The sequence below is a fragment of the Nannobrachium achirus genome, assembly GCF_963921795.1.
Source record: "Nannobrachium achirus genome assembly, chromosome: 20".
Lineage (NCBI taxonomy): Eukaryota > Metazoa > Chordata > Actinopteri > Myctophiformes > Myctophidae > Nannobrachium > Nannobrachium achirus.
Genome location: NC_137827.1, coordinates 31,000,786 through 31,028,042, shown reverse-complemented (window position 1 = coordinate 31,028,042; position 27,257 = coordinate 31,000,786). Strand labels below are relative to the sequence as shown.

At 41.7% G+C, this 27,257-nt stretch overlaps 1 protein-coding gene across 1 annotated transcript; it reads right to left on the bottom strand.

Moving 5' to 3' along the window:
* Positions 1-4,697: 4,697 nt before the first annotated feature.
* Positions 4,698-26,039, bottom strand: atg9a (ATG9 autophagy related 9 homolog A). Its single transcript, XM_080750651.1, has 20 exons — positions 25,913-26,039; positions 25,545-25,597; positions 16,666-16,814; positions 16,400-16,443; positions 16,071-16,135; positions 15,654-15,803; positions 14,957-15,098; positions 14,554-14,694; positions 13,761-13,881; positions 13,317-13,492; positions 12,967-13,089; positions 11,254-11,441; positions 10,942-11,095; positions 10,351-10,530; positions 9,427-9,642; positions 9,085-9,314; positions 8,116-8,233; positions 7,721-7,991; positions 7,297-7,442; positions 4,698-6,789 (listed from the first exon to the last, which is right to left on the bottom strand). The coding sequence occupies exons 3-20, from the start codon at positions 16,766-16,768 to the stop codon at positions 6,781-6,783; spliced, it is 2,577 nt and encodes an 858-aa protein (XP_080606777.1). The 5' UTR covers positions 16,769-16,814; positions 25,545-25,597; positions 25,913-26,039; the 3' UTR covers positions 4,698-6,780.
* Between the last annotated feature and the right edge of the window lie 1,218 nt (positions 26,040-27,257).

The following is a 27,257-nucleotide window of genomic DNA, read 5'->3' as shown; positions in this document are numbered from 1 at the left end:
GCATTTGATTACCTTTTGTGTACCTTGCTTATTGTAAATCGCTCTGGATTAAGAGCGTCTGCTGAATGCCTAAATTGTACTTTTCCCAAACACAAATGATTAGAAAAAAGGCATGTCTGTCTTCATTTTAACTTCAGAATAGTTTAAAATGTGGTGGTCTACTATACGCCCACTGTACATGGATATATATACAGTCAACAAACGTCTAGTTCATATAAGGTCCAACATCAGTGTAGGCCTATTTTTTGGAAAGATGTTAAATTGGACTGTGCAATTCTAAGTTCAATTTATGATTCATAATTCTCTGCAGGATGGTAAACATCTTAAAAGGGAGAGAACAATTTGGTAGACTCACCTCTTCAGACTCCACCTAAGCCCATAGCACTTACCGTAGCACTCGCCTACCCCCAATGTCCATACATGAAAGCTAGATAGCTTTTTTTATTTTACGTTTTTGAGCGGTGGTGACGCCGCTCCTTAGAATGGCCGTGTGTGTGTGTCTGTAGCCTGAGGTGTATGCAGGAGTGTGTATCGTATATGTGTCTGTAGCCTGATGTTGAGTCTAGCCTGAGCATCAATTGCAACAAACACGCACGCACACGCACACACGCACGCACGCACGCACGCACGCACGGCCATGTGTGTATCAGTGTATGTATGTATGTATGTATGTCTGTGTGTGGGTCTGTAGCCTGGAGTGGCACTGGTTGACCAAAGAGGGTGCTGTTGCGTCTAGCCTGAAAATCAACTGCAACACACACACACACACACATACACACACACACACACATACACACACACACACACACACACACACAGGGAGGGGGGGGGGGGGGGTCACACACACACACACACACACACACACACACACACACACACACACGGGGAGTAGAGCCCCATGCAGGGAGGGGACACACACACACACACACAAGCACCCCCCCCCACACATATTTTTTTTTCTTTTTTTTTAATTATTATTATTATTATTATTATTACCCATATATATATATATTTGTTTTGCTGTTGTGCAGCCTCCACGACCACCGCTCAGTTCACACGGGTGTGATTTTTATATAAAGCTTTTTACTGATTAGGTGCTCGGTCTAACTAGTTATTTTTTCTAGATTGATATTTCTATGCATTTGATGTATTGATGTTTTTGTATTGATGTATTACCTTGCTTATTGTAAATCGCTCTGGATTAAGAGCGTCTGCTAAATGCATAAATTGTAAATTGGGCAAAAAAATCAAATCCATTGATTAGAAATTAATAATCATTCAAAATATGCTCCTCATTGACTTACATTGTATGGTGAAACAGCTCTCAGAGTCACTTTTTTAGCCGGTATTATTACAAACAAAAATGATTCAGACAATATAGTTTGTTTTGTAAATAAAATAAACTCAGTTTGAAGTGGAGTGGTGCATTTGAGCAGTTTATTTCATTAAGCTGTGCGTGAGCGTGTGTGTGTGTGTGTGTGTGTGTGTGTGTGTGTGTGTGTGTGTGTGTGTGTGTGTGCGTGTGTGTGTGTGTGTTTGTGCTCAACAGCGGTCACCCAGCGGTATTGCAGCTGTTGGTACTGGATACATACATAGGGACATAGGGATATGAATACATATTGTACACACTAAGTCAAACGTTGGAAGTTGTTAAAGTGATCCCTGACTAATACGACAAATATGTCTTAATACATTATAATTGTCCTCTATAACTACAATGTAAAATTAAAAACACCTCAATTATTTTATTTCTTCTAGAAATAGCTAATCTTTCACTCAATAGGGGAAATGCCCGTCGCAAGTTGATGATGTCATAAATGTCAAGTGTGATCTATGCCTATGGAATTTATGGCATGCATGTGAAAATAAAAACAAACTTAATACTTCCTATGGTTAATATGAGCATCAAATCAATATTTCAAATGTGTTTGTGTTTTGTTTTTTTGCACATGCATGCCATAAAAATGACACATGACATAAATGACATCATCAACTTGCGACAGGCATTTCCCCTACTGAGTGAAAGATTAGCTATTTCTAGAAAAAATAAAATATTTAAGGTGTTTTTAATTTATAGAGGACAATTATAATGTATTAAGACATATTTGTCGTATTAGTCAGGGATCACTTTAATGTTAGAAAATGTTAATGGCTGCCTACCGACCTTTGCTGCGTGTCACTACTCCCTGTCTGTCTGTCTGTCTGTCTGTCTGTCTGTCTGTCTGTCTGTCTGTCTGTCTCTCTCTCACCCTGTTTCCCTTCTACATCTCCACTGTATACTATCAAGTATCAATAGTATAGTAGTGTGGCAGAGAGAGTCGCAGCCCCAGCCTGATGCCTCAAAAGTCTAGTATCTGCCCTTATACCATAGGGATATCCCTTTGGAATAATGGTAAAGATATTTGACTTTCACGCGGGTGACCAAGGTTCGAAGGTGGGTGGGGAGGTTTGGATCACCTCAATATATTTGAAGAACCTTAACTATATATATATATATATATATATATATATATATATATATATATGTATATATATATATATATATATATATATATATATATATATATATATGTATATATATATATATATATATATATATATATATATACATATATATATACATATATATATATATATATATATATATATATATATATATATATATATATAAACTTCCTGTTGATTTTACTATTTGAAGACCCTTAACTAACCCTAAACCTAACCCTACCGTAACCTTCAGGGAACAAGTCATCCTAATAAAAATAGCAAAATCAGCAGGAAGTTGACATTTCTATTAAATGTCTAGTAAAACAGTTCTCAATATTGTCTAAATCAGCTTTGTTTATTAGTCTACTTGCCAGCCCATAGAGCCCCATTGTGAACCCGGACATATTGAGTACAGTAAGGTTTTATGTTAGAAATGTTGAGTATGGGTCCCCAGCATGTAGAAACTGCCGGATGCTAACTTATGTTGAGCAATTTTCATAATTTGCATAATTCGATTTATTTAGCATAATCCCCCATAATAATGGATAATATGTCAAAAACTGATTGGCCGATTTGAACAATATTAGAGTGGTTTTGGGGGTTATTGAGGATGCTGAATCCATTTTCTGAATTAAAAATGGCCGTTTTAAACCGGAAATGGCCTTATACCAACTTAAAGTGGGTGATTTTGATACTTTTTTGTTGATTTTCCAGTTGGTATATGGCCATTTCCGGTTTAAAACGGCCATTTGAATTTAGAAAAGGTCAAAAATGGATTCAGCATCCTCAATAACCCCCAAAACCACTCTAATATTGTTCAAATCGGCCAATCAGTTTTTGACATATTATTCATTATTATGGGGGATTATGCTAAATAAATCGAATTATGCAAATTATGAAAATTGCTCAACATATGCAAGTTAGCATCCGGTAGTTTCTACATGCTGGGGACCCATACTCAACATTTCTAACATAAAACCTTACTGTACTAAATATGCCAGGGTTCAGATTCTGGCAAGTGGACTATATGCTAAAAGAGTTTGAAAACTGTTTCACCATGCAATGTAAATCAGGAGCATATTTTGAATTATCAATTTCTAATCAATGGAGCTTTTTTGTTGTTGTTGTTGAAAGGTAACACAACCCAAACCTCTAACCACTGTCCTTGCCCTTTATAGACGTTCTCTATCTACATACCACCACAGTTTCGTTTGCCAAACAGATAGAAATGAATTCACATGAGTTCATGATGAGACAGATTCAACATGTTCTGTCAACATTCAGCGAAAAGTAGCGTCGCCCGAACAGGGACTTGAACCCTGGACCCTCAGATTAAAAGTCTGATGCTCTACCGACTGAGCTATCCGGGCTCTGAAAGAAGAGCGTAGTGGAATGCACTCAAAACGTTGACTTGTTAAAGTGGTTTCGAATTACAGTTATAAGTAGGGAAAGTTCGCCATCTGGTGGCTGTCTTCAAAACGCAACAATCATTTTCACATTATGCATTGAAATCTGACTGTTGAACTTTCGTGACCTACAATAATATCAGAATTGCATTTTGCAGGGCAATATCATATCACTGTCACGTCGCAACCACCATTTACAACTTTAATTTCCCCATATGGACACTTTTTGATTATGCATTCAAATTATATCAAGCTTGAATAACCTATGGAAAACGGACATGTGAAGATACAATACCAGAATAGCATTGATTTTGCAGGTGTATTTAAGTGCTGTTTAATTGGGTCACATATTCAGCAAAAACCAACCCGCTCTGTTAGGTCCATCATGTTCGCATACTAGCCTCGATACAAGACTGACACTGTCATATGATCGGAATATTCAAAGCTAGTTCTACTATATTTGCGAAGGACAAAAGGCAAATATGAGTCACGAATGATATATTTTATAAGATTCAATTACAATATGGAATTTTGTAATGTGCTAGCTTATCTTCTGAACAAACTACAAGTCCTTGATTGATTCCCGAAGGTAGTTTTTCTCTCTTTTCTGTCAATAACTTTGAAAATGTTAAAAAGAAGCTTAGTAGCCTACAATGACCGTTAGTGTAAATGCCCATTTTACTTCTTTCCACTTAATAAACCTCTGCTTGTTGTACAAGTAACCTGTTTTTCCAGCAAGGTATTAATTGCCATTACTTTTATTGATGAATTTACAACTGTACAAAATGGTATCTTATATATAATACAAAAACAAAACGAAAAAAGCAAAAAACATAATTTAATCAAGACACCTCACTGAATCATTGCTTCCATGTTCATAGCTTTAGACTGTGCTTCCCTCTCCTGAGGAAAATCCTTGTGTCACACTCGATTCGAACGACAAACAAATGGAACAAACAAAAAGATGGAGTTCCTCCTCTGCATAAAAAGTAAAGTGCATCATACATTTTTAGAAGAATTTAAGAGCAGGGGAACAGAAAAGACATGCACGTTGTGATTCAGAGCTGTGTGCAAGTATGGGATGGCTGGTTTCAGCAAACTGTAGGGTAGATGGTCATGCACTTGTGCTTCTGGGCCCTTCATGGCACTGAGATTAATATTACATGTTAAAACAGCCCTGCATGCTTGACGATTTTATTTTAATGACAGATGATAAAAGATTAACAGCAAAAACTCAAATGACTCCGGACATGTGATTGCATACATACAGTACATCTAGTTACTGTACAATACACTCCACACAATGTTGGCTTTAAAATGTTATTACTCTGATATATTACATTTCTGATTATGGTTGCTATGAAATACCCCAATTAATATATTTTATACAGTGCATGTGTGTGTAGCGTAAACCTGGCTAATGTTTTTATAATCACACTGATTCTTTAAACAGGAGGCTTATTTCTTGACCAGTGCGGACAGAGCTGGACTTTGGGAGTTTTCTCTCCATTCTGTTCCCTTTCAATTAAGCCTGATTTATAGTTGGTTGCACATGAAAATAGTCGATCTACAAGCTTGTGACAGAGTTGTTGATCACCTATTTTTTGGCACTGGCACACAACTAAGTATAAATTAAGTTGTAGAACATTCACTTTAAGTGCAATACATACTGTACACGAATCAGAGAGAAAAAACCCTGAAGCAGGAAAAAGGGGTAACATTACATCTTATGATTAAAAATGGTCAGCTTCATCTTATGCTATTGGACACTTAAAAATTGTTTACAGAGAGGGTGAGAGAGAGCGAGATAAACAGCCTCCACACCACTAATACAGGATCAGATACAGTATACACAATGAAAGTCAGTGCATCAGCTACAGACTTCCAAATACACTTTGGAGACACGTGTCAGAGAGGCGTGTGCTCGTTTCCCAACGGGTCTGAGCACAACGGTGGGGGCGCGGGTGGGTGTGAGATGTAAAGGAGTGCTTGTTTTCGGTGAAGACGATGGAGGTGCGTGGTCTGAAGCGGACTTGAGCAACGTGAGACACCACCAAGCGAGCTAAAGCGAGCCGACTCAGCGCCGTCTGAGTTATGTCCCAATGGGGACAGAATCGTAAATCTTCTTCCCCCTGACGTTCGGCACTTCCGCACGGTCCAAGTGAACAAAGCAGAGCTCCGTACCTCAGGTTCAACTCAGACCCGTTGGGAAACGAAAGGTTGCATCACAGAGGAGGTCCTAGCATGTTGTCAAACAGCAGACTTTCCCCGGTTTCCTTGTTGGTGAACAAAGAGAGGTAGCAGGGGGGAAAAAATAATAATATATATATATAGTTTCCGGTTGTGAGTATACCACATGAGCTAACTAACTCGTAGTCATCCAACACATTCCATAGCAATAACTTAAGGAATGTCAAGGATGACCCCAGCAGTGACAAGTGTCTTACATTTTAGTCTCCATCACAGAGTGACACAATGCTCTTCCATTGGACATTTTTTCATTTCACCAAATAGAGCAGTGCAGTACAATGTAACTGGTGGCTATTATAAGTAACTTAATCCTGTAGGTACTATTCTGATAGACAGTCACCCTGCTTTCCTTGTTTAGTAAGGTAAAATATCACAGAAGTCAACAGCAGGCTGTCCCTTGATTGGCCAACGGTGGCATCCATCTGAGGGTGCCGCGTCAGAAGGATTTCACAGGATCAAGAAGTGTTTGTAAATAATATGACATTCCCAGTCTTGCACGTGTCCACCTTCAGCCGTTTCAGGGCAGAGGGTTAATCTGGGGGTCAGTTAGTTCAGTTTGAATGTTAGAGGTCAGTCAGTGGAGCATGTCTTTTGATGAAGAAGGCATGTGATGTGAGGTTATCTGTAAGCACCTCGTTTACGTCACCTGCAAAGAAAGAAAGGCAAACATAAAATGGCTATTTGCTGCAGTTCACTGACTGACTCTCTCTCTCTCACACACACACACACACACACACACACACACACACACACACACACACACACACACACACACACACACACACACACACACACACACACACACACACACACACACACACACACACACACACACACACACACACACAGGTTTGCAATTACTACTTTGTGGGGACATTACACATAGTCTACTATATTTGTGGGGACATTCCATTCATTTTTAACCCTAACCCTAACCCTAACCCTTAACCTAACCCCTAAACACCTTGTGGGACACTAAAATTTGTCCCCACAAGGTTTTTTTCTCCGATTGTACTATCTTTGTGAGGTCCCCACAAAGTAGTAATTCCCTGTCCACACACACACACACACACACACACACACACACACACACACACACACACACACACACACACACACACACACACACACACACACACACACACACACACACCTTGTGTATATGAGGTGGCATCTCATCTTCAGAGCCCTCCTCTGGCACAGAATCATGGTGCCGTTGGGCTGCCTGACCATCCTCTGCCCACCCTCCCATGGGAACATGTGCAGACCTCACCACCCTGCCACCTGAACCTAAAGAATCTGGAAGACAAACAGACGCAAACGCATTAATGGGGTAATTGCTGTTATTGTTATTTTTTAAACCATTAGCACTATAGCATCATGAGAATATTTTCTCTCTCTCAAAGTTTTTAACACAAATCTTCTATTCTGGGGGTCCGTTGCCAAAAAGATAGCATCCCTTGAAAGCATCCTTTTGAGGGTCCTTGACTTGAAAAGGTCATTATGATCTTGATAACCTACAAATCGACACATAGTCCAGAGTCTACATTGATAACTAGAGCTATGACCATAGCTACCTGTGGTGGGTCCTCTGTAGCCATGCTGGCTGCTGCTCTGTAGCGGCGCCCCCTCCTTGCCTGTGTTGGTACTGCAGATGGCTGAGGCTGAGCCGGGAATGGCACTGGGACTGGGGACTGCGGTGGGGAAGGTGTGTGACCGGGGGAAGTGTCTGGAGTGAGGGTTGGGCTCACTTCTGACCTCGTCTGGGACGCTGTCACCACTGTCGTCGCTATCCTGCCTGTGCCATGTGTGACGAGACAGCTCGCCACGGGACTGCTGCTTGTGGAGCTACAGCGGCATTCCACGGACAGGGGTCAGATAGTCAGAATATTTTTTTTGTCTCGCGCTTTCTTTCCCATTCACAGACACACTGGTTCTCTTCTCTGCATCTCAAACAAATACACACACATACCTCATGCATGTAGAGTGCATGGATGCTCATCTCAGTGGAGGCATACTCTGATAGAACCATACTGGTCAGCTGTTGCTCCCATGCACTGCTGCCTGAGCTGATCGTATGTGCATCAGTCCTGAAAGAGTGGATGGGTGAGGGAGGAAAGAAGTCAACAGATGAAATGAGTACAGCATGATTTACAATATATTTATACTAATCAAGTTAACAACGGTCAAAAATCTATTTATTTTCTTGCTGGATGTTGGTTAAAGAATATACCCTCCAGAAAAACGTGATTTCCCGCATAATCAGGCTGATTATGCGGGGGTCGCACGATTTCACAATCCCCACATATTCACTGCAATAATTACATATTTCCGCAAAAAATCAAGCATCGCTTGATTTCACAATCCCCACACTTTTTCGCATAAAGTTATAAAGTCATCGCTTCACCCGTTCGTTCACGTTCAGACACAGAACAGAAGCAAACAGCAAAACACTGGTGCGTTGTGAAAAAACATCGCTCCTCTGTGTGTGTGTGTGTGTGTGTGTGTGTGTGTGTGTGTGTGTGTGTGTGTGTGTGTGTGTGTGCGCGCTGTGCGTGCGTTCGTTCGTGCGTGCGCTCACTGCACCGGGTACATTCTGCAGGCAGACAGAGGCAAGCATAAGACACACTCTTCCTCCCTTGCTCAATCATGTAGCCTAAATTAACCTGCTGCTCTGTCAAAATTCAAGAAACTTGAATAAATAAAAGTTTATCCTACTTGATGTGACGTCCATTGCACTCCTTGTAAACTGAGTTTGAAACGTTGCCGTTCAAAGCAAACCAGAACCTCCGACAAAAGTAGCAGTATTCCATGGAAGCAGATAGGAAAAACCCTTGAAAGCGTGACATTTTAATCCCTTTAGAGAGAGCAAAACCACATAAATAAACGGGAGATTCTTGCCCGCGTTTTTCTGGAGGGTCTAAAAGAAATGTCATCTTACCCAGAGCCTGCCATTGGCCTGCTCGTGACTGAGGCATGGCCAATGCCCCTATGAGCACTGAAGCTGCCTCTCAGGTGAAGACTGCTGCTGACTGGTGAAAGGGAGCGCAAGGCCGACACCCCCTCGCCAACGCCACCTGCAGCGTGATTGATCAAAGAGCCGTCCCGTCCAAAATGAACAGAGGCTAATGTGGGCGGGCCTGCCAAGAGGTTGGCAACGAGACTCCTTGGCTATGGGAGATAGGGAGAGAGAGAGAAGAGGAGCATTTACTCCTCTAAAGAGTTGAAGATGTCCAACAGTACAATTTACTTTTTTAGGGAAAAAAAAAAAAAGTGTCCATACCTCAGACTGGGACAGTGAGGTGAATGTGTGCGTGTCTGTAGGGGCTCCGGTCGCCTCTCTTTGGACCCGTTCTTTAAGCTGACTAATGAAGTGATTGGTCTCATGGGGAGGCTGCCACTGGGGGTTGGTAATGGCAAAGTGCATCAGAGACAGCTCTGTCTTCCCATCCTCTGCCTGCTGGTAGATGGACGCCTCTGTCTTCCCTTCTGACATCCACTAGAGAGGGAGAGGAGTCAATGTACTTTACTTATATACAGAAAATCTCTTTGAACCGTGTTGCCCTGATGTAAGTGTTTATTTATTTACAGTGTTCCTTGTCTTGGCACATTTGCACATTTTTCCATCTAATTTGCAGTATTTTGTAATACCTCAGTATATTTCCCTCCACATGTATGATGTATACACTGTACACATACATACAAATACAATGTTATGTCTGTATTGTTCTGCTGCTATTGCGATATGTGGTTGCTCCACAAGACCTTTACACAACCTGGAATGCTAAAAATACAACCCTTTTGGCCAGGCTTCTTATTCATATCTAGACATGTAGCAGATGCTCTTAACCAGAGCGTCTTAAAAGTGCAAGATCATAGTAAGAGCAGGAGGGAGAAGAGTCTGGGTTGCTTGTTAGCCGGGGTGTTGTAAGGAAAGGACAGACAGAATTACTGTAAGTGAGCGCTAAGGGGTATTTCTTTGTAATCATTTTTAATTTAACCAGGGTAGGTATACAGCATACTGAGCATGAGGGCTTGTTTTCAGCAACGCTCTGCACAATTACACAGACAGGTTTTGGATTATGTCCTGAAGGTAAGGAGTGCTATGCCCTTGGTTGCCTTTTATGCCATCACCAGTGGGTATGCAAACATACTGTATGTGCAAGTCATTACACAATGTGTGTGTGTGCGTTCGTGTGTGTCTCACCGCAGGGTGTCCATGTTGCCTAATATCCATCTGGGCAAAGGAGCAGGTGTCTCCCACCCCGATCACCTCCACAGTGAAGTTCCTAAAGAAGTCAATGATCTCCAGAGACTTTCTCCTCAGGGAGAAGATCAGGATGAAGGGAGTCACTACTGGACTGATCAACTCCTCCAGGATAAAAACCTGGAATGCATGCACAGAGGAGAAATGAGTAGTTATGATCCTTTTCAGATGAGTCATCACAGAGAGCCTAACAAAAACTACCATTCAGAAGTTGTACGCGGTAAACATTTAAACCACTCACACTCACTTTCATTAGTCAAAATCTACATTCTGAAAAGGGCTCAAAGTCATTATGAAAATTGCCTACTTCTCAAATTGTTTCATTTTCTTGCAACTCAAAAAGGCAGCACTACAGTACTGATTAAAAAGGATAGTGCACACAAAGTCAATGTGCCTAGGTGCAGGACAAGCAACAGTTTAAGCGATCTTACTTCTCTTGATCGAAACGTTGAACACAATAAAACAGTGGAGCTTATTTTTCACTAGTGTGTGGGCTATATTTTCTTTTATGAGCAGCACTACAGTACTCACAGCCTTGTACTGGAAGAGCTGGGAGAACTGGTCACGGGTCTCATATCTGTGTGCATTTCCCTGCCAGTGGTCTGGCATGTAATGAATATGAGCCAGGATCACCCTCAACAGCTGCTCAGGACAAAACACCATGTGCTTGTCAGGAATGAACGACCTGTGGAAAAAGAGAGAGAGGGGAGAGAGTGACAGGCTTTGAGTTAATGGACAGGAAATGTAAAGAGGAAGTCTGGAATGTACAAATGTAAATTAAAGCCGATAGCAGTGACAGAATCGGCCATGCTGTCAGGCGTACTGACTGGTGGTGACTTCTACCTGCAGACTGTGACACACACTCCAAGCAGTGTGATGGATGAGAGGACATGCTCCACTGCAAGAACGTCCTCGTCATAGATCGTCAGGGCGATAAGAACAGCCAGGAGAGAGCCAGCGAAGAATGCTACATTCTTAGCCACCACAGTCAGCAGTGGGGACAGAAAACAGTTCATATACTTGGATGAAGCCTAAAGGGAGTAAAAGAAAAAGAAGGGGGCGGGGGGGGCGGGGGGGACACAAAAAAAGGAACATGGGAGTTTATATATGGAAACAGAATTCATGTAACAGCACATATGACCATAAATCTTAGCTGAATGCTAGGAGCACGAGACCATGTTGTGTTTCAGTTTGCAGTGATTTCAGGTGTATTGCGCAGTTAATGCTGAAACTGATTTTTCAGGAAACTGCGCTTTCAGGAACGTGCAACAGTGCACGCTTAAGATTTAAAGTAACGAGAAAAGGTATGCCTGGAAAAACTACTAGAATCTTACTAGTAGTTGAATACAACAGATGTGATACATACTGAATGAAATATACGTAATTGGTTTGTTTGCTCTGAGTTGACCAAAACTTTGTTAGTTAATTCGCTTTTTTCACACAAGACACAATCCTTTAATTATGACATTCTAGACTAGAGCTTTCAAAAGCCACAAGCCATTGTGAAATACATTAGAATGTTCAGTTCAGCGTCACCAACCAGAAAAGCCTAGAATCTGCAAGATAACACAAAACGACTTATTTGTTGATTAAATCAACTAATTGATTAGTCCGACGAATTCTTTAATCAACTATATTGTCGATTAAGAATGTTTTTAATTGAGGACAGTCCTAGAAACATGGTTGGTGCACTGTTAAGTAAAACACTCTGTATGTAGCTAGTACGTATATTTAGACCAGTAAGACTCCCTAATCTGTTTTTCCAAAATCTTCCTGATCCATGTTGATGACATGAGTGTAGACATGCTGTGTAGTGATTTTCGTGATTTTAGGGCAAAATCTGTAGGAGCAGTGTCCAAAAATGTGTTTTTAAAAATCGGCCTGAAGGTGGCGCTATATGGGACAGATTCATGGTGATGGGATGAGTGTAGACATACTGTGTAGCGATTTGCGTGATTTTAGGGCAAAAACTGTAGGAGCAGTGTCCAAAAATGTGTTTTAAAAATCGGCCTCATGGTGGCGCTAGAAGAGGGCCATGTGAGAAATGAGGGGTGGGGTGTCCGCGTTGCCTTGGCGGACGAATAGGTACCGGCCCCGGCTCTCCCGGACCCTCCTAGCCCGAGTTACGGCATTTTATTTGAGCTGCAGTGGAGGGGGTCCTCCACTGGGGGCGCCACCACTTTTGCATCCGTTTTGGAGCACCAAGAGTCGGTGGTCCCCGGGAATTCCCCGTGAGCAGCCCCGTTGGGGTGGTCATTTGGTCATTTTTGCACATTTGGTCATTTTTTACATCTGGGGGTCCCCCAGGGACCTGGGGGTCCCTGGAGCTCCGGGGGTCCTTGGAGGTTGTAGTTTGGCAGCCAAGGAGCGTGTGTGCAAAATTTGGCATGGATCGGGGCAACGGTTGCGGAGATATGAGCAGGGCAATAGTGTGACGTGTGAGGTGTGACAGACAGACGGACAGACAGACAGACAGACAGACTGACTGACTGACAGTTTGTGCAGGTTTTGATAGTAAGTGCGACCTACGGTCGCAATAAGAAATGGACAGTATACCTTGTATCCCTTGCTGAGACGTGACATAAGCTCATGGTCCAGCTCATTGAAGTGACGCAGGTAACATCGACCATAAAGAGACCAGCACCTGGCTCCCAGAGAACCAGGCTCCCGCTTTATCACCTGCTCGCATGCGTGCACACACACACACACACACACACACGCACGCACGCACACACACACACAGACGCACGCACGCACACACACACACACACACACACACACACACACACACACACACACACACACGTTTCAGTAACTCTACTAACGTGCCAATAAATACAGTCTATCTATTCAGACATGAAATCTAACTTGGTGTCTGTATTTTCAGACTGGGACAGACTGGGTACCTCAGTGTAACTAAAGAAGGCGTAGAGGATCTGCCACACCAGAATGACTGGACAAAACAAAAGGTTGGCAATGCCAATCCACAATATACGAGATGCCAGTTTGTCTGCCAGCTCCAGCCTGTTGCCTCCTCTCTTGTACTCTTGCTTCAGACTCCATTCATTCTCAAACAGAGAGCCTGGAGTTGGACAGAGGAAGGGGGAGAAAAGAGGAAGCTAAAATGACACATTATTTGTAATACAGGGCCTTGAATTAAACAAACACAGAACTACAAGACTAACTTAGGCAACTGTTCAAAGAAATACCCGGTGTACAAATTAGAGAGTTCACACTGGAACAACACAATACAGTATATTGAAAAATGCAAATAAAAAAACAGTACAAAATGCACACATACATAAAAAAAAGCCGTTATACAAGCGCGCACACAAGGCACACAAACACACCTGGGCCCCAAAAGAAGATGAGCTCGAAGTTGTACTTGAGACCACGCGTGTAGAACACAATCTCTCCAAGTAAGGGAGGTCGTAAACGTACAGGAAGGAGAGACTTATTCACCATGGCAACCTGAGGAGACACGAAGACAGGCTTGGTTTAGGTGACATCATGCCACGTTTACAGCAGATGGTTTTGTTAGTGATAAAAGGTTACAGCAGAATGTCAGATGCAGACAATAGTGACATTTTACCTGACATTTAATTGTCACTGAATTAATTGCGATTATTTAATTGTGTCTCTGTCATTGAACATTGGAGTATCAGTACATGAATAAAAATTACATTTCTGTTTGGCTTTTAGGATTTGAAGTTGCACAGGGCAGATATGACAAATAACTGTATACAAAGAAATGACTGACATATGTAGGTAGCTGTGTGTGTGTGTTTAAGCCCATAGCCCAATCAGGGTCCAGCATTTCTGGCAACGTCATCATTAGATGAGCTCACCTCATGTCGCACTCTGTTAGCGCACAAGTAGGCCATACATGGCCTACTCATGCACAATATGGCCTACTCGTGCACAAGACGCAAGTTGGCACCTCAACCTCTAGTTATATATATTTAATAACTTTTTATAAACTATGCAATGTGTTATGAGCACCATGATTTTGACGATTATGCAATGTAATTGCAATTCTGTCAAATAATTGCAATTAGGTGATTTATATAATAATTGTGGTAGGCCTAGGTGCAGTCTGCTGACAATACCCCCTCACACACATATTCAGGCACATTACTGTACCATGTAGTTCTTGAAGCGGAGGATACGGTGGTAGATGTCGAGCTCCGACAGTTCCTTCTTATGAATGCAAATCTGGTGTTCCTTCTGGATCTCCACAATTCTGGCTTGAACTTCTTGCCACGTTGCGTAGGGCAGCTCTGACTGGAGATGGCAGCACAGCACAGTGAGGGTTATAGGGGTTAGAGGCAAAAAATTCTGCGTAATAAACACATAATATAGTTACAGATACAAAAACATAAACAAACCGGAAGATTGTCCCTAGCATTATGACTCTAACTGTTAGAGTCATAATGCTAAGAGACATAAAGAGATGTGTTAGAGTCTAACACATCTCTTTATGTGAAACACATCTCTTTATGTGAGTGATATCCTTGTACATAGCATTATGCATTCTTGGTCTCACCATGGTCATCTTGAGGGCATTTGTGTAGAAGGATCTGATTTCCCAGTAGCAGCAGACATTGTAGATGAACTTCACCAGTCGGTGCAGCCAGAACATCCCAGAGATCACCAGCACAAAGATCACAAATGCGTTGTCACGGATGCTGAAGAGAGACATTTAGCAGTGAAAGGTATCAGACTCTTCGTCTTATTTAGCTTTAGTGCTGGTGATTTCTCTCTGTCAACATCAACTATATTACAGTACATATTTACTTGTTTCCTTAAAGTTGTGATTTTTAAGTAGTAGTCAGAGTGACAAAAAGGTGTTTTCTTGTCATTGCCAATGCAGAAAGAGAATAATAGTATAATACATTTTAAAAGCTGAAGGAGATTTGGACCAGTGTCTCATATTGTGGCCTTTGCAAGCTAAATATTTCACACCAGTAGGTCAAATATCACACTTACAAGTTCTGTGTTGGCACACAAAGGGTAAGGGAAATGCCACATACATAGCAAACCAGGGACAGATGAGGTGTGCTGTAAGGTTTCTACTCAACAGCAACGATGTTAGACAGAACAGTTCAAGGATTGATTACAGCAGGACAGGTACTGGAGTGTGATTCCAGCCATACACACCGGCATTCAAAAAGGATCAGAGCTACTTGTACCCTGCACGTTGTACCTTTAGAGAAAATGCTTGGAGTGTATCTCACACTTACCGGGCACCGCAAACGTCAACTGGGAGGATGGCATCAGGCAAGGTGACTTTAGAGGAGTCTGTGTGGTTCACAAACTTGTTGGCAAAAAGGATGTCATAGTCCACACAGTTGGCCAAGAACACAGTGAACCCCACCACAAAAAGCAGCTGACTGGACAGAGAGAGAGAGAGAGAGAGAGAGAGAGAGAGAGAGAGAGAGAGAGAGAGAGAGAGAGAGAGAGAGAGAGAGAGAGGGGGACAGACATACAGGAAGAGAAACAGAAAGAGTGTGCTCAATTGACAGAGGAATAGAGAGATGGACAGTCCTGTCTAAGCAGGGCCATTTGGAAAGATGTGTGTCTGTAGTATTACTATCAATGCTAACAAAAGGTATATGGGAAAGTCAGGATTTTAGGGTGTGGGTATATACTGTACGTACACAAGTTCAAACAGCTCCCCCAGTAGCATACAGGTAAATCCATTCTTCTGGTGCAGGTTATAGACGTAAGAGAAGTTAAGGGCTATATATCAGCAACGGAGGAGACATGGAAGAATGTTTTGTCTACAATGCAAAAGTTGTGCAAAAGGAGAGAGGGGGTTCACTGGACGATTGCAAGCACAGATAAGGCACATAAGGAGTACATGCTATCATCAAAAGAAAATAAATCAATCAATCAAAAAGCTGTATAAAACACACCTGGACATGGTGGACAAATACAGCTCACAATAGGTGAAATGACTGATAGAAATACAATTTAAAAAGGATATCCTCTGGAAGAACAGGTCCAGATTTTCTATATGATGCCATTGAGCTGCAAAAAAGTAAAGGTTACAAATGTATAGACTTTCTATAAGGTAGTTAAACATTATCAGTATTGAGTAATGTATACATTAATAATAATAAAATAAATGTATTTGTGTGACTGTGACTGTGTGTGTGTGTGTGTGTGTGTGTGTGTGTGTGTGTGTGTGTGTGTGTGTGTGTGTGTGTGTGTGTGTGTGTGTGTGTGTGTGTGTGTGTGTATAAATAGTACATTTAGCTCCTTCGGGCACGTGCACCAGCAGATTTTCGTCTCCCGGCGGAGAGTCACTGTAGGACGCCTCCAGACGCTGGTACTCAGTATCAAAGTGCGCCATGGTAACAACTTCAGTCACACCAATCCACCAAGTCTGGAGCTACAGACTGGGCCAAAGAGAATTCAATGTGGAGCGATATAGAAAAATCATGGAGAGGTAATATACAGTCATTGAAAATCATAAACGGCACAGGAAAAGAAAGAAGGAAGGTACAGTATCATGTTAGATAGGACAGTTAGACTTTCAAAATGGCGGCGTGCTAGGCGGACGCGTTTTTCTCCGCTCCGCAGGCGTGACAAAACTCTGTAATAATTAAAACAGACTTAGATGGAAAAGTGAGCTACATATCGCTTTTCAAAATCAGATGAATAATAGAAGATCAGAAAGACTCCGTGGCAACGTCCAATCAAAGCTGAAATTCTACAGTTCTAAGAAATCCAAGGGCAGCGAGGGAGCTGAAGCTAACGATAGCAACATGGCTGGGGCTGGAGGCTCGGGAGACAAAGGAGGAGACCCTGGCAATGATCCTGTCCTCAAGGCTATTCAGAACTTGGAGACTAGCTTCTCCAAAAAACTGGACTCTGTTATGACGGCTATTGAGGGACTCAGAAAGGACATTGGAGAATGCGGCCAGCGCATTGAAGCCGCGGAGACCCGTATTTCCAACAACGAGGATGCGGTGGTTACACTGCAGGCCAGGGTACAGAGCCTTGAGAAGAAATGCAAGAACATGGAGCTGGTTCTCAATTCCATGGAACAGAGATCGAGAAGGTCCAACCTGAGACTAGTTAATTTAGTAGAAAAGGCCGAGGGCGATAATCCATGTGCTTTCCTTGAAAACTGGATTGCCCAAACACTGGGCTTAACTACTGCAGTGGAAGTGGCGCATCTTATCGGCAGAGCTGACAGCGCTCGACCAGGCCGCCCAAGGACCCTGATCATGAAGTTCCTGGACAACAGAGACAAGGTGAAGGTGATGAAAGCAGCCAGAGCCAAGGACCAGCTACTGTATGAAGACACCCCGGTAAAACTGTTCCCGGACCTGCCATCTGAAGTGCGAAAGAAGCAGAAGGAATTCGACTCGGTACGCAAGAAGCTACGTGAGATTCCAGGGATCCGTCAAGGTATGCTGTTTCCAGCAAAGTTGCTTGTGACCTACAAGAACAAGACTGAAGCCTTTGAACGACCAGAAGATGTGAAGGACTTCATCGGCAGAATTACAACGAGAGCTGGAGCTCTCCTGGAATCGGTGGAGGAATCGACGGAGCCGGTGGTGGAATGAGGCCCAGACGGTATTCTGGTTTGCTAGCTCGAGGAAGCTAACTCAGGGTAGAACAGTTTATTTTGTATCATTTTCTTATTTATACTTTCTTACAGTACGCAATACCCTGACTATCTGATTCAATTTCTTTAAACCAGAGTCGTGTTGGGCACATGATTTTATTTTATGATATACTTCTTAATCTTGTTAAATCGTATGGTTTCGTCTTGCTTTACAATAAGGCTAGCAGGCTGGCTTGAAAAGGCTGGCTAGCTAACAAAGTACGGACCCCTTTTGTTTTCCTTTTTGTTTTCTTTTTTCTATCATTTTCTTTATATATTCTATACTCTTTTTTTCATTGTTCTCAATTGTTCCTCTATTCTGTATTTCATGCTTTAGTTAATGTCGTGCTAGGCACGCGTTTCTTTTTTTATTTTCTATTTGTGGAACATGTAAAGGCTAGAGCTTAGCTGGCTAGCTTGAAGAAGCTAACTCAGGGTGTAATATACTTTCTTCTTTATTTTTATAGTTTTTCTTTTTTAAATACCACCCTGCGGCTTATTTGTCAAGGGATTTTCTTCACGTGCTTATTGGTGTGCTAGGCACGCGATCTTATTTTATATTTTTCTGATATGATACTATTGAAGCACCGTGAATATAGGTCCTATCGTGTTTTGTAGCATGCTAGCTAGCTGGCTCGTGACAACAAAGAGTACAATTGGTTTATTGTCTTTACTTATCTTAAACTTAACATTCTATGACCGTATGGTGGCTTTATGCTTGGGTAACAGATGTGCGAGCCACGCGTTTTTTTTTTTCTTTCTTTCTTGTAATTGAATAGATTTTATAAGGGACGTGTATTAATGCACCTTATGGCTTGTAGGCCTTACTTTAAATGGACCTAATGTTTCGGTAGATAACGGTTAGCTAAAGGCTAAGCTAACTATGGATAGTTCCCCATCTCCATTGTTTACAGACGTATAGTTTCATTTGAGGTTCATTCTCTGCTGTGTCGGGATTCGCTATACAGTTGCGTCACGGTGCGCCCGTGTTTAGGAGCAATTCAACTTAATTTGGCTACGTTTATTGGGAAGTTTAATGTTTCACCGTGTTCACGTAGGAACTACGGTTCCCATCATGCATCTAACATCCACTTGTCTTTGTTTGCTTCCGGTTCGTGACGCGGGGTTGGGGTTAAACTCACTGTCGGTCGGGCGCTGCCGTGGGCACGCCTTAGTACTGCATCCAAATGCATTTGTCTTTGTTTTGGTCCGTTTTTCTCCCCCCTCTTTTCTCCCCTCCCGCGCTCGGCCGTTCGGGCCGGGCTCGGGGGGGGGGGGGGGGGGGGGGGGGGGTGATGACGGCAGATAAGTGGCGCGGCTCTATTAACTCACACAGCAGAGAAACCAATGGAGGGTGGGGAAATATGTCAACAAGGCTAATGGAAATATTCAGGATGTCTCTCATTGCTGGGTGTGCGTGTGCGGATGCATGTGCATGCGTGTGTTCGTACGCGCGCACTCAAAAGCACATCCAAAATTCCAAAAATTATATTAATAAAAAAAAAAAAAAAAATTAAAAAATTAAAAAATTAAAAATTAAAAAAAAAAAAAAAAAAAAAAATCTTGGTCTACTTTGTATAAATAGGTCTGTTTTGTCTTTTTTATTTTTTTCTCATGCCTGTGGGGGGGAGGGGGTATTATGTTCGGTTAGTGATGTTTGACCCTTCCTCACTTTGTGTGGAGTGGTCGGTAGCCCTTTTGAGGTGGGAAGCAGGGAGGGGGGGGCAGCCTTTTGCCTTTTGCATGGGCTTAGGGGATATTGTGGGATTTTTCAGACTTTTTGACATAGTCTTTTTTTGTATGTTTTTGTATTTGTCATTTGATAGCACTGCTCTGAACCCTGACATGGAAAGGTTAACTAAGACCTGTGATTATGGCTAGGGAGGTGGAAGTTAAATTTACTTCATGGAACTGTAGAGGTTTACAGAAATTAAAAAAGATCAAACAGGTAATGGGGAGGTTAAGAGGACTTCAATCCAAGATAATCTTTCTGCAAGAAACCCATTTGGCACCAAATGAAGACATCAGGGTTAGGAAGAGATGGAGGGGGGAGGTGTTTTCAGCTCCATTCACTTCCCAGGCCAGGGGTGTGATGACTCTAATTCATAAATCCATTCCATTTAACATTACTAAAGTGACAGCTGATAAACTGGGACGCTACTTGATAATACAAGGCAATCTTTTTGCAGAAAGTCTTATTCTGGTGAATATTTATGCTCCTAATATGGACGACCCAAATTTCTTTAACAATTTATTTCTATTATTGGCATCGCTAAAAGGTCAGTACCTGATAGCTGGGGATTGGAATGTGACTCTGGACCCTATCATGGATAGATCCACCCATTCTGATAAAACCCACTCGAAAAGTAGGGAGGTTATACAACAGTTTGCTAAAGATCTAAACCTTAGAGACGTTTGGAGAGATAGAAATCCCGATGTCGCTATGTACTCATGTTATTCCAGCACGTACAAGACGTACAGTCGGATAGATCTATTTATGATCTCTGTAGGCATCCTGGATAGGGTCAAAAAGTGTGTGTATGATAGTATTCTGATCTCAGATCACGCACCTAACAGTTTAACTTATGTAGATCCGGGTCGTTTAAAGGATCCCCCCAAATGGAGGTTTGAACAGAGATGGCTCCAGGACCCTGACCTAATGACTTATATTGGAGGACAAATTGACTTATATTTTGCTACTAATACTGATGAAACAACTGCAACCGTGAGATGGGAAGCTTTTAAGGCTTTTATTAGAGGACAGATCATAAATTTCACAAGTTCAAAATCCAAAAAAATTAAACAAAAGGTTTTATTGTTAGAATCCAAAATTAAGAACTTGGAGGCCTCTTACTTCATGAAGCCCTGCCCTAAACTTCATCAGGAAATACTACTCTTACGCGCACAATACAACGAAATTTCGGCCTCCAAAGCAGCGGCTAATCTACTAAAACTAAAACAAACCATCTTCGATCAGGGCGAGAAGCCCAGCAGGGTTTTGGCTTGGCGCATCAAACAGCTCCAAACCGAGAGATCGATTTCTGTCTTAAAAAATGACAGGGGGGAAGATATATCGGATCCAATTGAAATAAACGAGGCATTCAGAGAATATTATAGCAGATTATACAGTTCTGAGACAACTCAAGAACAGGTGGACCAAAGCACCTTTTTGGATAACATTAATATTCCCCAACTTCGGGAACAGGATGGTGAAAAGTTAGGGGCATCCTTGGATGAGGGTGAGATCTCCGAGGCAATAAGTAGCATGACATCTGGTAAAGCCGCTGGACCTGACGGTCTGCCCATAGACATTTATAAAAAAATTTGCAAGTAAACTAACAAAACCCCTACTTGACATGTTCTCGGAATCATTTGAGGATGGAGTATTACCTCCCTCCTTGAGAGGAGCTCTCATTACGCTTCTTCCAAAACCGGGTAAACCAAACAATAGATGTGAAAATTTACGACCAATTAGCCTGTTAAATTCGGATCTGAAAATACTATGTAAAATATTAGCTAAAAGACTGGAAGGTGTTTTGTCTGTAATTATAGAAGATGACCAGAATGGTTTCATGGTAGATCGTCAGGGTTTTCACAATGTAAGGAGGGTACTAAATATATTACACATCCAGAGGGGGGCGCCAGATACAGCCCTTTTGTCGCTTGATGGCGAAAAAGCCTTTGACAAGAGTAGAATGGCCGTTTCTGTTTGAAATGCTCATACGGTTCGGTCTGGGGGAGAATTTTTGTAAATGGGTAAAACTGTTATATAACGATCCATATGCAGAAATACTTACTAACAATATCATATCTAAACCGATAAGGATCAACAGAGGCTGTAGACAAGGTTGCCCACTTTCACCATTATTGTTTCTGATTGCATTTGAACCGTTTGCTATTGCTGTGAGAGAGCATACGCAGATTTTGGGCATAAATGTGGAGAGACTAGATCATCGTATAGCCTTGTATGCGGATGATGTAATCCTCTTCTTAAAAAATCTGCAAACGTCTATCCCGGCCCTTTTGGATCTCATTAAAACCTATGGTCATATATCAGGTTACAAAGTAAACAACTCAAAATCATCCATTATGCTCTTAAACTCGGACGAAAGATCTAACCCACCAGATTATGTCTGTCATTTCAAACCAGTAGACTCATTCACCTACCTAGGCATCCAAATTGTTCCAAAATTAGAAGAGGTCTCGAACTGCAATTATAATCCAATATTATCAACAATTGAGAACTCTATCAACAGATGGTCGAGTCTTTCAATTTCTTTAGCTGGCAGGATTAATATACTAAAAATGAACGTGCTTCCCAAGTTGCTGTACTTATTCCAAAACATACCCTTACCACCTCCATCAAACTTCTTCTCTAGAACCAAGAAAATGTTTACCAATTTTATATGGAATAATAGACGTCCCAGACTCCGACTGACATTACTGTATCTACCTTATGATAGGGGAGGGTTACAGTGCCCTAACTTAATGTGGTATCTTTGGGCAGCTCAATTGAGAGCATTAATGTTCTACTTCACAACAGAGAATGCACCGGCATGGAGGGACTTAGAATCTAGCTCCTTACGACTCCCATTCCCCTCTTATATATACTCTGATTCTCAAAAAAATCTCATAAAGAAAACATCTAACCCTATAGTTAAATATATGATTAAAATTTGGAGGGATATTAACAAGCACTTGAATGTAACCTCTCCCATTTCCTGGTTCACTCCGATTTGGGGTAACCAGCAGTTTGTACCGGGTAGAGCAGATGGGGGATTCAAAATGTGGGCCGATAAAGGTATACGCCAATTGAAGGATGTATTTGGAAGCTTAAAGGGTACCATGTTATCGTTTGAAGAGCTTGTTACTAAGTATAACATCCCTCGTAAACACCGTTTCAAATACTTTCAAGTAAGGAGCTATATTCGAGCCAACCAAAACCAATCTTTAAGTGCTCCCTCTGTGTCGGTGTTGGAGAGGGCTCTGGTTAAAGACCCCTTTAAAAAGGGAATTATATCAGAATTTTATAATCTCATGGTGTCTTTCTCGCTGGAGACCTCTGAATCTAAGCTTGAAGCCTGGAAGACAGATTTACAGGTAGATCTGACAGAGGAACAGTGGAGTACAGCTTGTATAGAAGCTCAGTCTCAAACAGGGAACACACGATTAAAACTTCTACAATATAATTGGCTTATGAGAGTGTATATCACACCAGAGAAACTGAATAAATTTGATAGTAATATTCCCGATGTGTGCACCAGATGTGGTGAAGACAAGGGCACACTGTTCCACTGTCTTTGGTCGTGTCCAAAATTGATGGAGTTTTGGAAGGAGGTCGGGCAGGAAATTCAAAAAATTCTATCTGTTAAAATAGTACCAGAACCGACATTCTTTCTGCTTGGTCTATATCCAGAGGGACACAAATTGAAAACCTGTGAAATCAAGTTTATTGACATCTGTATCTTACAAGCTAAAAGAATAATTGCATTATCTTGGAAGAGTCTGGGCAAACCGAGTATTTCTCAATGGTTCAGAGAACTGTGTTCATGTCTACCTCTGGAAAAGATTACATATATTTTGAAGGACAAACAAGAGGTATTTCAGAAGATATGGGGTTGTTTCATTCAATATATGAAAGACTGTAACTTGGAACACTTAATGTCAGAACAGGGGGGGGGAGTAGTGCTGTTGTTGTTGTTGTTTTTCTTTTCTATGGTTTTGTTTTTTTGTCATGTTTTTTTTTTCTCTCGCTTTTGCTTTTGCATTTTGTATGTTTAAAAAAAAAAAGTGTAACAATTGTAACAATTGAATTTCCTGTGAAAAAAAGAAAATTTTAATAAATATATTGTTAAAAAAAAGATAGGACAGTTAGCACCCAGAAGATTAATGATTAACTCAGCTTTATCAGCCACACCCAGAAGGATTGCAGCTATACCTAGCCCTAGAATGTCTGCGATCGCCGATATTGCATACATTTCCTGTATTCCAAATATACAGCCATAGATCGGTCCTATCCCCACCCAGTTAGCAGACTAATCTTGTCTGCCTTTAAATGTGTCACGCTGCGTGTGTACTCAGCCAATAATTATAATATTCATAGTTTCATATCCATTTGATATGGATGTAAGACAGCAGGGACGGCATAGCTCAGGGGTAGAGAAACCGACGTTAGAACACGAAGGGTTCCCGAAGGGTTCCCAGTTTGAATCTGGGCTCCCCCTGAGTTAATGTCGAAGAGTCCTTGAGCAAGACTCTGAACCCCTTGTTGCTCCCGGTGAGTAGGTTGGTGCCTCTGCCATCGGTGGGTGAATGTAATGCACAATCTATGTAATAAAAGTGCTATATAAATGCACTATTTACAGCAGTAAAATATTTCCCCTTTTCCACAAGCTTCACACGGATGACATTCTCTCCACGGCCGGGCGACGGACCCGAAAAGACTGGACTAAATGTATAAAAACTTCCTTTGGGAACAGTGAACAGTCTATGTTTGGGAAGCACAAACATACAGTATGCAATTGACTGGTGCGTTGCGATTGTGCCTATACATTTGTGCTTCCCAAAGGACGTTTTCATATGTTCAGTCCTGCACTCATTTCTGGCATGGAAAAGTGGAGATATTTTACTAAACACACGTTTTCAGCCAGAACTTTCAATTCAAATGGATATGAAATTAGAGGACAATATCTGACACCAAGTCTTACTATAACTATTGGGTGAGATCAGTCAAGCGGTGTACCGAGAGGGGATATGACCAACATGGCTGTGTATTTGGAACACATGAAATGTATGTAATATCACAGACATTATAGGGCTAGAGCTATACCTAGAGAATAAACCATTCACTGCTGCCTTAGTATAATCTGCAGCAAAAACACAGTTAACTTCCAGTATCTAAACAACCAAATTTGACCAATGTACAATTATAACCAAGTAAGAGTCAACACTGGGTAATATTAAAATTCACAGTCAGTGCCATAAATACAGTATAATTTATGCAGATATGCTGAGTAAGGTTTTTTATATGCCACAAATTGTGTTCCCCACTGCCACTTCCCAAGTGCCCACTTCTGGGTGCCCACTCTTCCACGTCGGTGCCCAGTTTTCCCTAGTACCCAGAATGTTTTGGTGCCCACCTTTCCTGTTACCAACATAATTATGCAGTAAAGTAAATAAAACATTGTGTCTGAAGCCCCCCCCCCCCCCCCCCCCGCCCACATATAGACCTATGTGTTGTTATTCGTGTACTGCCTCATGCTCACGTGTGCGCGCGTGCCACACACGGGATGTTGTAACATTGCAACACATCAATCACAAACCAAGGTTTCCGTCATATAGTGAAACAGCTGTGTACATGATGTAGGAACTGTACATTAGTAAGTACTTCTCAGTGTTGATATCCAGTTATTGTCTGAGAGTGTACAAACATAAACATGTGTACACTCTCACACTCAAGGGTTAAATTACATTGTAAGTACTGTGTAGTAGATCGATGCTCTGTGTTGCTCACCTCCATTCTGCAGAACGACCTCCTCGGCTCTCCTGTTTATCCAACATTCCAAACTGCGAGGAAAACAGAGGCATTCAAGCAAGGACAATTTTCAAAGCTGTCTCACTACGACTGCCTTTCCTACTACGACACAAAGAGGGACCGTCCAGGTACACAAGGTGTTGTTGTTGCGTTTCTTTGCACAGCAGCACACTGACTGGCTAACAACAACACATGCAGGCTAACAGCTAGCTGGTCTCGTTGTAGTAACACACTTATAAATAGGATACACATACAACACAAGATTAGATGTGGTGTTGTTGGCGCTGATAGGTGCCATGCCATCCAGGCCCCTCTCACAAAAACACCATAGACAGATAAAACCTTACCTCCTCGGCCGCTTGTCTTCTTCTGCCCATATATCCGCCCGCACGACAGTAATATTCCAGAATGTATTTGTAAGATTTGTATTTATTTTGTTACAAGAGACTTGATTTCGTTTTTGTTTATCTCCTCCCCAGTGAGACACGAGCCAGTTTCATTTTCCTAACTGATATCAGTATGTTTGTCACGCGGGACTGACAGGTACATGGTCCAATCAGAGGATGGGGAGTCTATAGATACAGAAGGCGACAGCCAAACATACACCCGTGGAGGAGGGATCTAAGACTACTAACAGTCAGGCTTGATTTGGGTTCCCGCATCACGCCCTGATGAGTCTCTCTCTCCATGTATGTACTACTAATCCAGAATAAGGTCACAACATAATAACATAACAGTAACAGTTACAGTATTCGTTCATATTCCACATTGTCATATTTGTGTGTTGCATTATTTTATTTAGAAGTTAGAATGCCACTTCAGCAGTAATACCACTCAAAAACATCATCACACAATTTAAATCCTCTTAGATATGATGAAATGTTGCGTTCTACCGCCGAGTTGCCGACCCACGTAGGCCTATATGGTATATCTTGCAGACTTGCAGGGATCAAGGCAAGGAGAAGGCAAGGGTGGACTGCATTTGAGCTTTCATGGGTTGAAGAAGGTTGATGCCAGCCAGCTATGGTAATTTGCTGCCACCTCGTGGTTATTTGAAGTAGTGCTACTGCATTACTCAATATTAGCCTGATTATTAAGTAGGGAAGTAGTCTACTTACAGTGGAGTGGGCAGGATCTATGGTCTGGAGCCAGGCTACAATAATACTATAGGCCTATATGTTTATCTTTATAATTGTAATTTTTTTTACATTAAAACATAGACAGATTCACAGATCACTAGAAAAAATATACACAATTTTGTCCACAGTAAATCAATATTAGCCTACACTGTAAGTGTAAAGCCCTCTTGGTAAAGCCCTTGCCAAAACATCATACTGATGAGCAAGGCAGGAATTTCAGGGAGGCCATGAAGGCCATGGCCGTCGTTGCCCCTCAGTTTGGCCTTGTGCCCCTCAAAAATATTTCATGCTTTGAGGCCACAGTGGCCTCAATGCCCCAGCTGACTGTACCACGTTCTCCATCCAGTGACTTTGATTGGTGCAGGGCTGAGCATGGATTGGATTGTAAATACCATAATTTATTCATTTGATGGCAGCCTACATCAAATTTCCTTAACCCTTAAATTATATTAATTATTTCAATGAACAACTTTTTTTTCCATGGCCTTCCTGCCCTGGCATTTAGCTTTTGTGCCCTCAAAAAATTTACAACAACAAAGGCCAAGTGGCCTTG

What these genes read in the sequence shown, in the direction of transcription:
- atg9a (XM_080750651.1), bottom strand. Translation starts at nt 16,768, where the DNA reads ATGGCGCACTTTGATACTGAGTACCAGCGTCTGGAGGCGTCCTACAGT. An exon ending in GTTGACGTTTGCGGTGCCCG is followed by an intron (nt 15,099 to 15,653) that starts GTAAGTGTGAGA and finishes GTCTCTCTTCAG; the next exon opens with CATCCGTGACAACGCATTTG. An exon ending in ATGCCCTCAAGATGACCATG is followed by an intron (nt 14,695 to 14,956) that starts GTGAGACCAAGA and finishes TGCCATCTCCAG; the next exon opens with TCAGAGCTGCCCTACGCAAC.